Raw genomic sequence first — 14636 nt, forward strand, 5'->3', positions numbered from 1 at the left:
CGATCTGGAGTACGGAGTGGTGACCATTATGCCTTATCAGTATAGTTTTTAAAGATATTTTATTAGAGATATGAAAATAATCAAATAAGCTGTAAATATATACTCCCTCCGTTTTTAATATAAATCGGTTTAGAATTGTGCACATAGATTAAGAAAATCATTAATTTTTTATATTTTTTAAACAAAAATATCATTAATTATTTACCTAACCACAAATCAACCAATAATAAAATAGAATGTATATTATCATTGATCATATAACAATAAGTGTTAATAAATTTTACATAGAAAACTGAAAACGTCATATAATTTGAAACATAAAAATTTCTCTTAAAAGGCTTATATTAAAAAACGGAGGGAGTATTATTTCACTAAACAGAGAAAAAGTAAATTAGAATATCAATGTACATACAAGTAATTTTTATAAAAAGAAAAAAAAAACAAAAATAATGACCCGTCTGAAAATTTTGGTGAAAATGATATTTTGGAGAATAAGAACCCTTGAATATAATTTAGAGGTCACATTATTTATGTATTCAAAAATCAAATCATTTTGTTTTTAGACTTACTGTAATAAATTTGATTTTTCCTACAATTTGTTTCAATTTTTCTGATTTTAAAATAAACTAATGTGGTATGAAAATTTACCTGCCATAATTGAACGAGGGTTAAAGACCATGATGTAAACCATTTTGATCATGATTGAGATCGATTATTGTCTGAGAAAGAGAATGCAATATTTACTACTTTTCATTTTCACGATTATTGATCATGTTAACTATTAAAGATTTCCATTTTTTCTTTTAATAATTATATTTTTTTTTTCAACTTAATAATCAGAATTAGTGTATTTGATTATAAGGGTTCCATTTCACGTAATTAGTACTACCACTCTATTTTAAAATCGATACCATAATTTGATTACTGACGACGTGGTTACAAGATCAAGCGGGCCCATGTGAGTGTGAGCCAGGTAGGATTCCTCATGAATGTGTACCCACGTACACGACTTCATCTCCTTCTTGGTTTGGGTTAAATAAACCCATTTGAGAGGGCAGCTATAAGCATAAATAGTAAAAACCAAAATAAATGAAACATATAAACAACAAAATACTATCTTTAATAATATTTTCTATTTAAAATTCTTACATTCTTATATTTAGTGCATTCTTTTGGTTATTTCACCAATTCACCCTTTTATTAATCTTTTAATTAAAACAGTTTAACATGAAAATATATGAATATATCTTACTATATGTTTGGTTAGTGATATATTTCAACTTTGGATGCTATTGGTCATTGAAATGACATTAAATCAATCAATTTATCTAGTATGATTAGGTTTAGAAGGTAAATCTATATTTAGGTTTTAGTTTTGGAAATATGTGAACAAACTTTCAAATATACTTTATACAATCTGTAAAGATAGCCAGCAGAAAAGCTGGTAAAAAGGAGTTGGACGGCTAATATGACCCCCATTACTGGGTCCCAATTTTTGTATAATTCTGTCTGAAAAATAACTAAAGGTAGTAGTAACGCATCAATAATGCATAAGGGATGCTGTTACAAAATTGGAAATCTGAGGCAGAGGAATAAAAGAAAAATAAAATATCTCAGGAATAAGCTAACCCCGAAGATCAATGCCGATAGATTAAAGAAACTTACAACCTCTTAACACAATAATGCATCCATCACTATACTTACAAGTTCCATAAATGTAATTATTTGGTCACAAAATATAATGATTACATACAGTTTTCAAAAAAAAAAAAAAAAATGGTTACAATCTCTTAGCACAATAGTGCCATCCATCCCTTACTTCTCTACTCTGTATTTAAATAATAGACGATGTAGATCTGAAAAAGTTCTGAAAAAGTTGAAAATAATTCACTTTTGGTGTCCAAAACCGCATGTCCTGAACATGTGTAACGTTAAATCCGAACAGGCTGAAGGATATATGTCTCAAGAATTATATATATAATATTTTATATACGTTTGATTCTACGCCGTTGATTTAGAAAGGGGATATACAGCAGACGTTAGGGGATTCATATTGTAGGGCTGGTTTCGAAAGAAGAGAATCTCTTTGTAGCCAAATAGTTGGCACTTGAGGACTTGATGATGATGAACTTTATGTGATTTCTTTTTAAATTTAATTAAGGAAATATTCATAAATGTCGTCAATCCGAAAGGGTTCAATTTTGCCTGAAATCAGAAATAGCTTACAAAATTTTGGCTTGACTTTGATATCCAGATGGTGGCTAGAGCCCAAAGACAATTTGAGTATCAAACTCGGATGTAGTAGGGACAATAAGCAAAGATTTATATCTGATCATAAATTACTTAGGATTGGGACCAATAAAGATCTAGTGAAGTAGTAGTTCTTTTTTTAACTTTCTTTATTCATCTTTCTTCCCCTCCCAAGCGAGACATCGTTTTTGAAAACGCAGTACAAGCAAAAATGACATACATATAGCTAATATGGTTAAGATAGTGAACCCAAATATATTTAAAAAGGCAGATATCGAAGGAAACACTTGTGAAGGATGATGAACCAAAACCAAAGAAGATAAAAGCAATCGCAATAAACGATGATTGGAAACTCTGGAACCATGGGTGAAGATAGGTTGAGGATTCGATTGAGCGGCATGGAAGAGAACCGCTGGATGAACAATTCCGATCCAAAACAAAAGGCTTTGGTCTTAAAAGAAGCTGGAGCTCTTTGACCAAACTGACAATATGTCTTGAAGTCGAAGAATGAATCTTTGTAGCAGCAGAACAAAGCCAGATGAGGATGTCACTGAACTCATGAGGAGAGTTCGATTAAGAGATATTAAATTCATAATTCCAAACTTCAAGAAATAAGAGCACTTGAAAAATAAGTGGTCTCGATCCTCATAATGTGAATCACAGTGGACAGCTAGGAGAAACATTTAATCCTCTAGCCAGAAGCTTATCTCGGGTTGGAAGTCTGTCCCGAGCCGTTACCCAGACAATGAAGGAATGTTTTTGGAATGTTGAATGAAAACTATGCCAAACACGTTGAAGATGAACTTGTAAGGACTCTCAAGTGCGCGATGAGGAAAAATCCAAAGGAGTGACAGTAGGTGAGTTGCTCCAAACAAACATGTCATTCTGCAATGAATTAGCGTTTGGTGGTTCGGTAGGCAAGCACTCTCGAAACAACACCAATATTGGGTGTCTCCCCCTAGATAATGCGCAACTTCCACTAAACACCGCGTCTGAAACCATAGAGGAAGCGCCACTTCCAGTCACCCTAGGTCCATTGGCTCCGGAAATGTGTAATAGAGGACCAAGACCGGTCCAATTGTCATGTCAAAACAGAGCTGATCTCCCATTGTTGACATTACACAGAAGGAAAAGGTTTGCCAAATTGAGAAGTTTCATCAGACGCCTCCGAATCCACAAGCATGTAACCCAAAAATCTGAGGTTCAAAATAATCGGCCCGCAATAATGTGCTAGATATTTGTTTAAAAATGAAAAGCTGGATAAAATATTTAACTTAGAAATACTCTAATTTTTAGGATAGACTAAAAATTTGAAAATAACCATGTCCAACTCATATGTATCTAGCAGAAATTTATGTTTAACTGTTTAAATTTTATATTAAAGTATTTACATAACTTCGAATAACAACTATTAAGTGAAATTTTACAGACCGTTATTGGACTTAAGTGTTGGAGGGATTGAGGCCTAATTTTCATGGCCCAATACTTTTTCTCGTCCTATATTGCATTTGACGGGAGACACCAAATTATCTCCAGTCTCCACCGCGGTTCGCTGGTCTCAGTCATGCATGGGTATATAGAGATCTACGTCCATGCATGTATATTCAGATGCACGTACGTATGCATAATTAATTATGCTATACCATTTATTTTTAGAAGATAAATCATGTGAACGGGAAGACTACAAACCTTAAATTAAGGATCACCGTATGACCTTTTCTCCGAACTCCATATTAAACATTCCTCAAACAAAAACACCAAAGCTCTCTCTCATGATCTATCTTTTAGCTCTCTTTATTTTTCTTCCTGTTACCTTCTTCTCATTCTTTTGACCAAAAAAAAATCCTTTAATTAAACTAAATGGTTGTCTCCTCATCTGCAGGAAATCATATTGAATCAAATCCAATAATGGAAATTTTCTAGGAACCAAATTAAATCAGAACAATATATCAAGAAAACAAAGATGGTTTTGAAAGAGGAGGAGAAGAAAGCTGAAGAAACTTCAGAAGATCAAAAGGGAAAAGGGACGTTAAGCAGAAAGAACAGCCACAGCTCTTTGTGTCCGACAGATGATGACGATGAAGACGAAGACAAGAAGCTTGAGCTTGGTCCCATGATCGCTCTCAAAGAACAGCTCGAGAAAGACAAGGTTTTGATCTCTCATGTCCTGTTTGATTAAATTATAATAACACATAGCATTTTGGCTATGCTACTATGTTAGTCCACAAATGTTACATATTTGGTTTTTTATTCTTTTAATATTCTTTATCTGACCTACATAATAATAGGTGAATTTTGTTTTCAAAACCTAGACGACAGTCTAATCACTTTTTGGTGCTATTGAAATAAATTGTTTAGGATGATGAAAGCTTGAGGAGATGGAAAGAACAACTTCTAGGCAGTGTGGATATGGAGGACGTTGGAGGTAAACCAATTTGTAGTACCCATTTTAGCTCTATCGTTTAATAACAAATAAATCCGGTTTAAAGAGAATTCCAATTGATTACATTATTGCTTTTTCTTGTGTGCAAATAGTATATATTTATGCGTATGTATTTGTAATTTGATTGAATAACAAAAATATATATACAGAGACTCCGGATCCGGTGGTAAAGATAATGTACTTAACAATTAGGTCACCGGATAGAGAAGACATGGTATTGACGGTACCTGAAGACGGTAACCCGGCATCGAAAGGACCATGGTTTACTCTCAAAGAAGGCTCTAAGTACACTCTTGTATTTACTTTCCGTGTGACCAACAACATTGTGTCCGGCCTCCGGTACAGCAACTCGGTTTGGAAGACCGGACTCAAGGGTATTTTTTGTGTCTTTGACGCACTCGTGTACCACACTTAAGTACAACAACATTTTGAAGCTTTTTCGCTAATTTTTCTCTCTTTTGATGAGAACAGTGTATAGTAGAAAGGAGATGCTAGGAACGTTTAGTCCACAGGCGGAACCGTATACCCATGTCATGTTCGAAGAATCGACACCGTCTGGTATGCTTGTTAGAGGCTCCTATTCCGTTAAATCTAAGGTACCAAAATAAAAAAAAATCAAAACTTATTTTCATATTGTTAGTTCAACATAACTAAATACCATTTCCAGTTCTGCGGTAACTTATAATCATATCTTCAACTGTTACTCCGTTTTTTTAACTTGCTATAATAAATTGGCAAAATGAAACAATTTAGATACATTGGAAAATTATTACTGTTTTCCTCTTGATAGCTAGAAGCGATTGTTCCGAAATTAAGAAAACCATCTTCAGTTTGCAAATTATTTTGTCTTATTACCGTTTTTCAGTTCGTAGACGACGACAATAAGTGCTACCTGGAGAACAACTACACCTTCGACATTCGCAAGAATTGGCTGTGATCCTTCACATAAGTTACTGGAAGAAGAAATACATAATATGTATATTAGTATATTATTCATAATTGTTTCATATTTTGTTGTCTATCTTTAATTCAAATTGGTTTTAATTAAATGTTTGTTCATACACATGTTCAAATACTTCATCCGTTTCGTAAACAATGTCATTTTAACATTTTTCACACATACTAAAAAAATGATTGAAATGCCTTTAAGTTCTTGTTAATTACACATATTCAACCAATAGTATTTTAGATAAATGAAATTATTTATAAAATCAATGCATTTTAGTTTAATATTAAATTGAAAGTTAAAGTAACAAGAAAAAAATGTTAAAATGACACTTAATATAAAACAGAAGGAGTATACGTTTTGCGAACCGGAAAAAAGTTAATAAATGCATATTGATGAAATAAAACATGGAAGAGAGTTGTTGACCAGAAAAAAAATGAAAATATTACATTGTAGGTCACATTTACAGTTTTAATAACATCGTATGACACTTTCTTCTACCTACACACTTTTTCTAACTATTTGATCAAATTGTCGTTAGCTTTTCTAACTAAAACTGAACCATTCTGCTTTCACACATTTTCTTCTTTCCTTTTATAATTGGTGGTCCCATTCTCTTCGTTGCTTTTCTATTCATCTTTTTTTTTTATTTTTTTGAACACCCTCTTCATCTTTATCAGGTTTTTTTTAATTAAAACATAACTGAGATTTCACCGCTTCAAGCTTCTTCTCCTAGCTGTCTGGTCTGTGCCGCGAGCACCAAATCGCTATGCCCTATGTGTCTTCTTGTCCCGACTGCAACCGGGATCTCTCAGCGCGACGACGGAGAGCCACTGCGGCGATCTCCGACTACAAATCCACCTTCGTCGTCTCGATTCATCTTCAAGTCATGCTCAAGCTCGATCCGCGAACATGACTCCGTGATAAGCCAGCACCGACCTCCGGTTAATCCATGATTGGTTGGTTTTGGTGATGAAGACATAGATCGATCGTTTCCAAGCCAAACTTCTCCTTTTTTGCACGTTTGGTCCTTGAACATTTCTGTTCTTCTCAATGTGAACCCAAACTCTCAGATTTTCGTATAAGAAGTCCTCTTGAACTAATTTCAAACTTCCAAATGTGCTTCCCAGCCCTTATAATATGCAAACTAGGTGTCTTGCCCGCATATGCGGGCTTAATCGTTTAACAAATATTTATTAGTTTATTTTTTATTAATTCAAAAACCATCATAATAACTTATTATTTATGTTTTCAAAAAAATTAAATCAAACATATATATATATATATGACAAAAATCTAATTAAATATATATGTTTAATTAAAATTTATTAAAGATAACATTGACTTTAACCACTGAATTTATTATAATTGTTTTATAGTTTATTTTTAAATTTTATAATTGAAAAATATGTTTTAAGATAACAACACAATATATAAGACTTATCTTATTTTTAAAAAAGTTAATATTATTAATAAAAATTCGTTTTTGGTTATATAATTAATTATATATAAAATTCATTAAGGGTATTATAGATATTAACCGCTCTAACTTTTAACGTGAGAGCTCGATTCCAAAAATTTACTTCGCAAATAATAGTATAATTAATTAAAATTTATTAAAGATAACATTGACTTTAACCACTGAATTTATTATAATTGTTTTATAGTTTATTTTTAAATTTTATAATTGAAAAATATGTTTTAAGATAACAACACAATATATAAGAATTATCTTATTTTCCAAAAAGTTAATATTATTAATTAAAATTCGTTTTTGATTATATAATTAATTATTTAGAAAATTCATTAAGGGTATTATAGATATTAACCGCTCTAACTTTTAACGTGAAAGCTCGATTCCAAAAATTTACTTCGCAAATAATAGTATAGATGAACACATACATACAACAACATCAAAACGCATCGTAAATTATTTAAATAAACTAAAACATATGTTAAAACCATAAAAATCATGAGATGTCATTGTTGAAAATAATAATTCATATGTTCACACTGATAATTTCTCTATGCTAGTTTGGACACCAAATATTGTTAATGTTTTCCATAAAAGTAAACACAAAACTCCAAAGAAAAAATCAATGGCTTTGGATGTCCATGTGGACACTATATTATGAATGGAATGATATAAATGATTTAATTGAATTTCTAAAGTTGACAAAAAATGAAATTTTAAATTTTATTTTTATCCCATATGATATGAATATTGAACAAACAAATTCAATATATAAATATAATGAGAACTATAATGATCTATGTATTAAAACAAGTTACTCAAAATATTTTTTTTTAGCAACTATACCAAAAATACTAAGATCATCAAATATCATAAGAGCACTGTACAAATATACTGGTAGATATGTGATTTTTCGTAAAACCTGGTACATGTAGTTTTTGTAAAACCTTGTACATGTGGACAATAAAATATATGTGTACACGTGACAATATTTGACTGTAAAATATGTGTTCAAGTAGACGGGGTTTGACCCTGCAAATATTGAAACTTCCAAATGTATATAATAAATTTATCAGGTATACATGTGAATCATTGCACAAGCTTATCAATGTACATGTTAATCATTGTACATATGGATAGTGAAATTTTGTGTACAACGTAACATATACATATAAATATTCAAGAATCTTCGTATGTGTGTTTAACATTTAAATATTATTGGTGAGTATTATCAAATTGCATGTATAAATGTATCATGTTTATCACTGATGTTAAAACTTTTTTTAAAAAAGAAATTAATTAATTTTTGATGGAAAAAATTATTTTTGGTGTACATATGAATCGTTGTACATGTGGACAGTGAAATTTAGTGTACATATGAATCGTTGTACATGTAGACAGTGAAAGTTTGTGTTCATTGTGTCATGTACATATAACTACATACAAAATATCTTTACTAACAATGTACACAAGATTATTGCATTACTGTGTATTTGTATATTATTGCGTTACTATGTATTTGCATATAACAAGGGTTAAAATGCACATCAGAAAGTTTGGGGCGAAATCAAAAGATTATTTCTATAAATCTAAAAGTCTGAAAGTCAAACATGAAAAAAACTAAAACTTGAAGAACCAAAGCGCAAAAGACTGATACTTGACAATTATTGCTTTTGAGTTTTCACTTTGCGACCGCGGGCGGGGAAGGGGGGTTAAAATGCACTTTAGAAAGTTTGACTTGAAATCAAAAGGTGATTGGTGCAAATCAGCTAGTCTGAAGTCAAAAAGGAAACATCTAAAACTCAAAGGACTAAACGGCGCAAAATGCATAAACTTCACCATTGTTGCTCTCGACCCTTTACTCTGCGACGGAGAAGACGGGCCACAAGGACTCCAGATCTGGGCGCTCCGGAGTGATGCAGAGGTGGTTCTTCGACGACGAATGTGGCCGGAGTAATGCGGAGGTGATTCGCCGTAGGACCTCACCACGAAGAAGAGACTCGGCGCAGACGACATGAGGCACCACGAGCTCGAGAAGATCGAGCTTTGATTTGGATGATAACCCATTCTATTTATGATTTACAGAAACTTCACACTTCAGAACTCCAGTAAGGAAAGAGGGCATGGCAGTTTGGTGGCTAGTGAGGAGGACATAGATGTGGCGGTGGTTGGTTGACGGAGAGGTCGGAGATGTCTTCTCTAGACATAAATGTATTAAATGAAAAAGAAAAAAAAAAAAGCCAAACAAAATTTTTAAACAAAAGCAAAAAAACAAGGGAATTAGAATCTTTCGAATCTCAACTAGAATCATGTTGTTATTGCATTTAGTTAAGAAAAACTACCACATGAGCAATAAGTGCTCTACAATGCAATAAAAAGTCACAAAGTGACTTATAATGTAAATCACTCAAAAAAAATCATACTAGAAGAGAGCATTTAAGGAGATTGTACACTTCAAGAAACAGTGAATGCTTTACTTAAATGCATTTTGGGGCACTGCACTGTCGATCTCGTTTGACTCTTGTAAATAAAATCACTATATACTAACCAAATCAACAGATCTATCTATATTCGTATATCATGACAAAACCTCTGTATATAAAAACCAATAACATTCTCAAAGATACAAACGTCAACTCTCTCACAAACCAAAACTAACTTTCAGCATGAACAACACCTACAAGTTCCAAAGCCTCTTCTCCTCTCTCATCTTCCTCCTATTCCTCTCCACACTCCTACCAATTTCGAGAACCAACGCACTCAACTCCCGTGGTGGCTGCCGACATCCGCCGTCGCAAACCAGCTGCAAGACATGCATGGCGGAGCAGATGAACTACGGCTGCCCTAAGTGTGTGCCGGTGCTCCGGTGCATGGCTCGTTGCCTTTGGGGTGGTGTATCTCAGAGGACATGCACCACCACATGCGGCTGCGACACCGTGGCCAAGCCCTCGCTTCTGGAATGTAAACGCTGTGTTTCTAGGTGTAAGTGTAGCTGTGCGGATTAGGAACTTAGCGGCTTAATGCTCTCTCTTTGATGTTGCAATAACATGTTGAATAATGTTGGATCTTTGTTGCTTAACTTTATGTTATATAATGTTGAATGCTTACCTATATACTATAGTTCATATATTACTGATATCCCTTACAGCTTCTCCTAAGATAAAGAGTAAAGAGACATATACTGATATCCCTACAGCTTCTCCTAAGATAAACAGCTCATAGGATATCCTGATGAGGCTAAGCCGAGATAAAGAGAACCGAAGTTTTACAATTAGATATTTCAACTTTTTTTTTTGTCAACAGATAATTCAACTTAAATTTGAAAATTAGAGATTTTCTTAAAAGGGGTGTATATTTATTGTTATTATTTATACAAGCCAGTTTAATAACAAGAAATACATTATAGGATGGTAACAGATAGAAAAACTCTGTACTCCATTCTGTGTTAGGCAAAGAAAAAAGAACAAAATATCCACAAAGAAAAAACATATGGAAAGACTAACTCGAGTATTAACCACACACAAATTATAGTCTCGTAGCCAAAAGAATGTAATTGTGAGTAGTCGTTAATCATAAGGCAATGCATTTTCTTCTCTCTCTCTCTCAGTGGTTTGTAACTAGTAGTAAGGAGGGGAAGCATAGGAGACACTTGGAATTGGTGGAAGAGTCGTGTCGGGGTAGGAAGGAGGAGGTGGTGGTGTGTAAGAATATTCAGGAGCTGGTTCATAACTTGGTGATGCTTGGGGAGGATGGCTGTCTTTACATCCCTTTGTTGGCGGCGGAGACTGGCTTGGTGAATAATAATACTCAGTTGGTGGTGGAGGATTTGGTGTTTCCCATGGATAGTAAACCGGTGATGGTGGTGGTGGACTTTTTGTTTCTGAAGGATAGTATACCGGTGTTGGTGGTGGAGGACTTGGTGTTTCCCACGGATAGTAAACCGGTGATGGTGGTGGTGGACTTTGTGTTTCCGATGGATAGTATACTGGTGATGGCGGTGGAGGGCTTTGTGTTTCCGGTGCATAGTATACTGGTGATGGTGGTGGCGGTCTCTGCGTCACGGGTGCATAGAATACAACAGGCGGTGGCGGAGATGATTCGGGACACGGCGGTGGTGGACTTGGAGGAGGCGGAAGTGGAGGAGATGAGTACACGTACGGTGGAGGGGGAGGAGATGAGTATACATAAGGCGGTGGAGGAGATGGGGATGGTGATGGAGGAGGGTAAGCACGAACGGTAGGCGACATCTTGGACGACGGTGGTGGAGGCGAAGTGTAAACGTAAATCGGTGGAGGAAGCATCCGAACAGCGGGAGCCATCTTGAACGTCGGCGGTGGTGGAGAGAAGATGTTGAAACATCCAAACGTACTGCAATCAACAGGACCTGCCAACAGAGATAAACACTCTTTAACCGATCTTTGACTAGCCATACCAGCAATACAGTTCATGGAGCCGTTCACAACGGCCTCGGTTACAGATAGAGCTGCGCATATAGGAGCACGACCGGTGAAGAAGTTGGAAGCGTAAGTGAAGTTCTCAAGGTTAGGAAGCTGGCAGATACTTGGAGGAATAAGTCCCGAGAAGCCATTATTAGCCACGTGAAGCTCTTCTAAGCTCTTCATGTTGCCGATGCTAGATGGTAGTAAACCGCGCAGAGTGTTTGAACTGATGTCGAAAACCGTCACGTTCTTGAGGTTTCCTATCTGAGGAGGTAAACAACCGGTTAAGTTATCGTTAGAGAGGATAAGCTCGTTGAGTGTCTTCCCCATCTGACCTATACTTCCTGGTATGCATCCTCCAAGATCGTTGTCCGCAAGAACCAGAGCGGAAACAGGGGAGTTCCCCATGTTGTCGGGGATCCCAAACCGAAACCTGTTATGATTCAAGAAGATAGCGTCGAGCCTTCTGTCGAAGAGCTTTGAAGGGATCTTTCCTTCGAAATCGTTGAAGCGGAGATCCAAGAACTTAAGAGAAGGTAAAGAGAGGACAACGCTAGGGAACTTCCCAACGAATCTGTTGTTGCTAAGGTCAAGCTCGTGGAGAAGCTTCATGCGGTTGAACGTGAGGGGGACTTCACCGCAGAAACGGTTCGAGTTGAGATGAAAGAGAGCGAGATCAGTAAGGAGACCAAGCTCGGCAGGCAAGTAACCAGCCATGTCGGCGTGGTTGAGGTCAATGCCTGCAACGACTCTGGTTTTGGGGTATGAGTTTGGAGAAGGAGCACAGTAGATTCCATTGTAGGAGCAAACATCTGAGCCGTTCCAGTTGGCTGTGAAGTTGAAAGGGTCAGAGAAGATTGTTTGTTTCCATGATTGGAGAGCAATGTAGGCTTCACGTAGTTTCGGGTTCTCGAACTTGAGTTTCGGGTCTACTTTGATATGATTTCCCAAGCCGCTTTCATCAGCTTTGATCTGTAACAAACAAATGGATGAGAGCAAAAGGAAGAAGACAAGACGAAGAGGAGGGATCAGCATTTCTTATGGGTCAAGAAACCCACTTTTTACTTATTATTGTGACATCTATTATCTCTATGTGCTTTCATTTTTATAAAACAGTTTAGAAGATCCAAAGTCGTATTCTTTCTTTATCTCTTAGTTTTCCCTTTTTTACTGAAATTGTCAATTACATGTTTACACGTAGAGGAGACAAAAAGAGCTGACCTTAGCGCAGAGATGAAACCATCGTCACTGATTTTTTCATACTTGTATGCACGTTCCTAGATATTAGAGTAATCAGCCGTCAACCTATAATCATATAAAACACAGTTAAATATGTTTTTAACTCAAAAAGACATGAGTGCACGATCTATGTAAAAGAAGCGGTCAAAGAAAGCCAAACCTGCACGCAAGACCAAATAGGAATAAAACTTGAACGCATGTCTATCATCATTCCTTAGATCTTTTAACGAACGTACCAAGTTTATCCCTATGATTATGAGTTGGTCACCAGTTGGTAAGTCCTCCAAATGTAAGCAACACGCGTACACTCAAAAAAGATATCTTCTTTCCGTTTGTAGTATAATACGAATAGCGTGATCCCAACCTCCATGTTTTCATTCTTTATAGTGTTTTGAAAGCGACTCCCTGGTACAAGATGATGGTATGGGTTCAGCTAACTAACACAACATCAAGCAGGGAATATAAAATCATAGAATAAGGTGTGCACGAGGTGCCACGCAAAGGTTGGAACTTCCATGGCTAAATACCTCACTTTCAAGGAACGCGTCCAGGCTTCCAGGGTAGTTAAGTAAGGCGAAGCACATGTTTAAAGTATTTTGCCAGCTTTGTACATTGAGCCAAGGTGATGCATAGTCCCTAAAAACAGAACAAACAATGTCCAATTAAGCATGTGGGAGTGAAAGAGTATCTCAAATATTCTCGAGAAGATCATTTGAAGGTTGAAACAACAAATCAAACTACAATATCTTCAAAAATAAAAAATAAAAACTTTTTTTCCGTGAATATACATAGCTATAACATCCAACGTGTTGAAACTCAACCAAGCTTGAATACTTGATCAAGTTAAAGCAGATAAATGACGATACAGAGAGCAACCCTGGGACCATTATTCCAGTAACAAGATTACCATGATCAAGTTTCACCGTCCTCGATCAAAGATTCCATATGCTATATTAAAAGGATGGAGACAGTCTCAATCTCAAATTCAAAGCTTATATTAACAGGCAAGCTATCTTATCATCACGTTTAAAATACAATTAAATGGATCACTGGAACTATAACTCAGAATCTGCATTTAACCAACCACTGTAACTATCCATAATCAAGTAAAAGATAGTTGATTTGTGGCACTAGGTTCATAACTAATCACTAATTCCACATCTTAATTATCAACACAGTGTTCAAAAACATTACACTGATACGACTCCTAAGGACGAAAGGATCTAACACTAGCAGCATTATAGGAAGTTTTCGGACCTTAAGGAAGCCATTGGTGTCTTGGATAATCGAAGACCGCCACGAATTGAAGAAATCTCCGATAGCAATACGTACGGAGGATTCAGCGGCGAGGAACACGAAAACAGGTCGTCATCTTCTCCCTCCGGCTAAAAGTTTCAAACCGGCGGGGCAAATTTTAATTCTCCGTGCCTTCGTCTTCATTTGGGCTTCTAAGATCAGCCCAAAATGAACTTATCAATATAGGTCCATAGAAGTTATTAATGGGCTTTCTCTAGCAGCGTATATAGTGGTGGTGCTGGGGTCTATATTTACTTGCTGTCTGCTCCATAATCACGGTTCGGTTCGAAAGAGAGGACTACAACTTCGGATTTTTAAAAAGACAACTCGGAAATGAATTATCTTCTTATATATTTCGGAAATGAATTATCTTCAATACTTCAAATGAAATTTTTTTTGAACATGTATTCTAAAATTATAACTATTTTTTTTTAAAACTTAACAAATATTAGGTGTTCTTCATTTTTTATGTATTCTAAAGTTAAGAAAATTTCATTTTTATGTATTCTAAATTTAAAAATTCATGTTAAATTTCTAATTTATAAATCA

At 35.3% G+C, this 14636-nt stretch overlaps 3 protein-coding genes across 3 annotated transcripts; 2 read left to right on the forward strand and 1 right to left on the reverse strand.

Moving 5' to 3' along the window:
* Window positions 1-3992: 3992 nt before the first annotated feature.
* Window positions 3993-6742, forward strand: LOC106400334 (rho GDP-dissociation inhibitor 1-like). The gene is made up of 5 exons (XM_013840706.3): window positions 3993-4399; window positions 4609-4675; window positions 4843-5067; window positions 5165-5289; window positions 5559-6742. The coding sequence occupies exons 1-5, from the start codon at window positions 4214-4216 to the stop codon at window positions 5628-5630; spliced, it is 675 nt and encodes a 224-aa protein (XP_013696160.1). The 5' UTR covers window positions 3993-4213; the 3' UTR covers window positions 5631-6742.
* Window positions 6743-9676: 2934 nt separating this feature from the next.
* On the forward strand, window positions 9677-10237 carry LOC106414474. The gene has a single exon (XM_013855123.3). It carries the CDS (start codon window positions 9780-9782, stop codon window positions 10116-10118), a length of 339 nt encoding a protein of 112 aa, XP_013710577.1. The 5' UTR covers window positions 9677-9779; the 3' UTR covers window positions 10119-10237.
* Window positions 10238-10426: 189 nt separating this feature from the next.
* Window positions 10427-12763, reverse strand: LOC106412257 (leucine-rich repeat extensin-like protein 1). Its single transcript, XM_013853161.3, has one exon. It carries the CDS (start codon window positions 12585-12587, stop codon window positions 10731-10733), a length of 1857 nt encoding a protein of 618 aa, XP_013708615.2. The 5' UTR covers window positions 12588-12763; the 3' UTR covers window positions 10427-10730.
* Window positions 12764-14636: the final 1873 nt, after the last annotated feature.

The sequence above is a fragment of the Brassica napus genome, chromosome C8 (genome assembly GCF_020379485.1).
Source record: "Brassica napus cultivar Da-Ae chromosome C8, Da-Ae, whole genome shotgun sequence".
NCBI lineage: Eukaryota > Viridiplantae > Streptophyta > Magnoliopsida > Brassicales > Brassicaceae > Brassica > Brassica napus.

Bases quoted from the DNA above. Each gene is read 5' to 3' on its own strand.
- LOC106400334 (XM_013840706.3), top strand. From the start codon at position 4,214: ATGGTTTTGAAAGAGGAGGAGAAGAAAGCTGAAGAAACTTCAGAAGAT. The intron at 5,068-5,164 runs GTATTTTTTGTG...TGATGAGAACAG, and splicing joins TTGGAAGACCGGACTCAAGG to TGTATAGTAGAAAGGAGATG. The intron at 5,290-5,558 runs GTACCAAAATAA...ACCGTTTTTCAG, and splicing joins CCTATTCCGTTAAATCTAAG to TTCGTAGACGACGACAATAA.
- LOC106414474 (XM_013855123.3), top strand. From the start codon at position 9,780: ATGAACAACACCTACAAGTTCCAAAGCCTCTTCTCCTCTCTCATCTTC.
- LOC106412257 (XM_013853161.3), bottom strand. From the start codon at position 12,587: ATGCTGATCCCTCCTCTTCGTCTTGTCTTCTTCCTTTTGCTCTCATCC.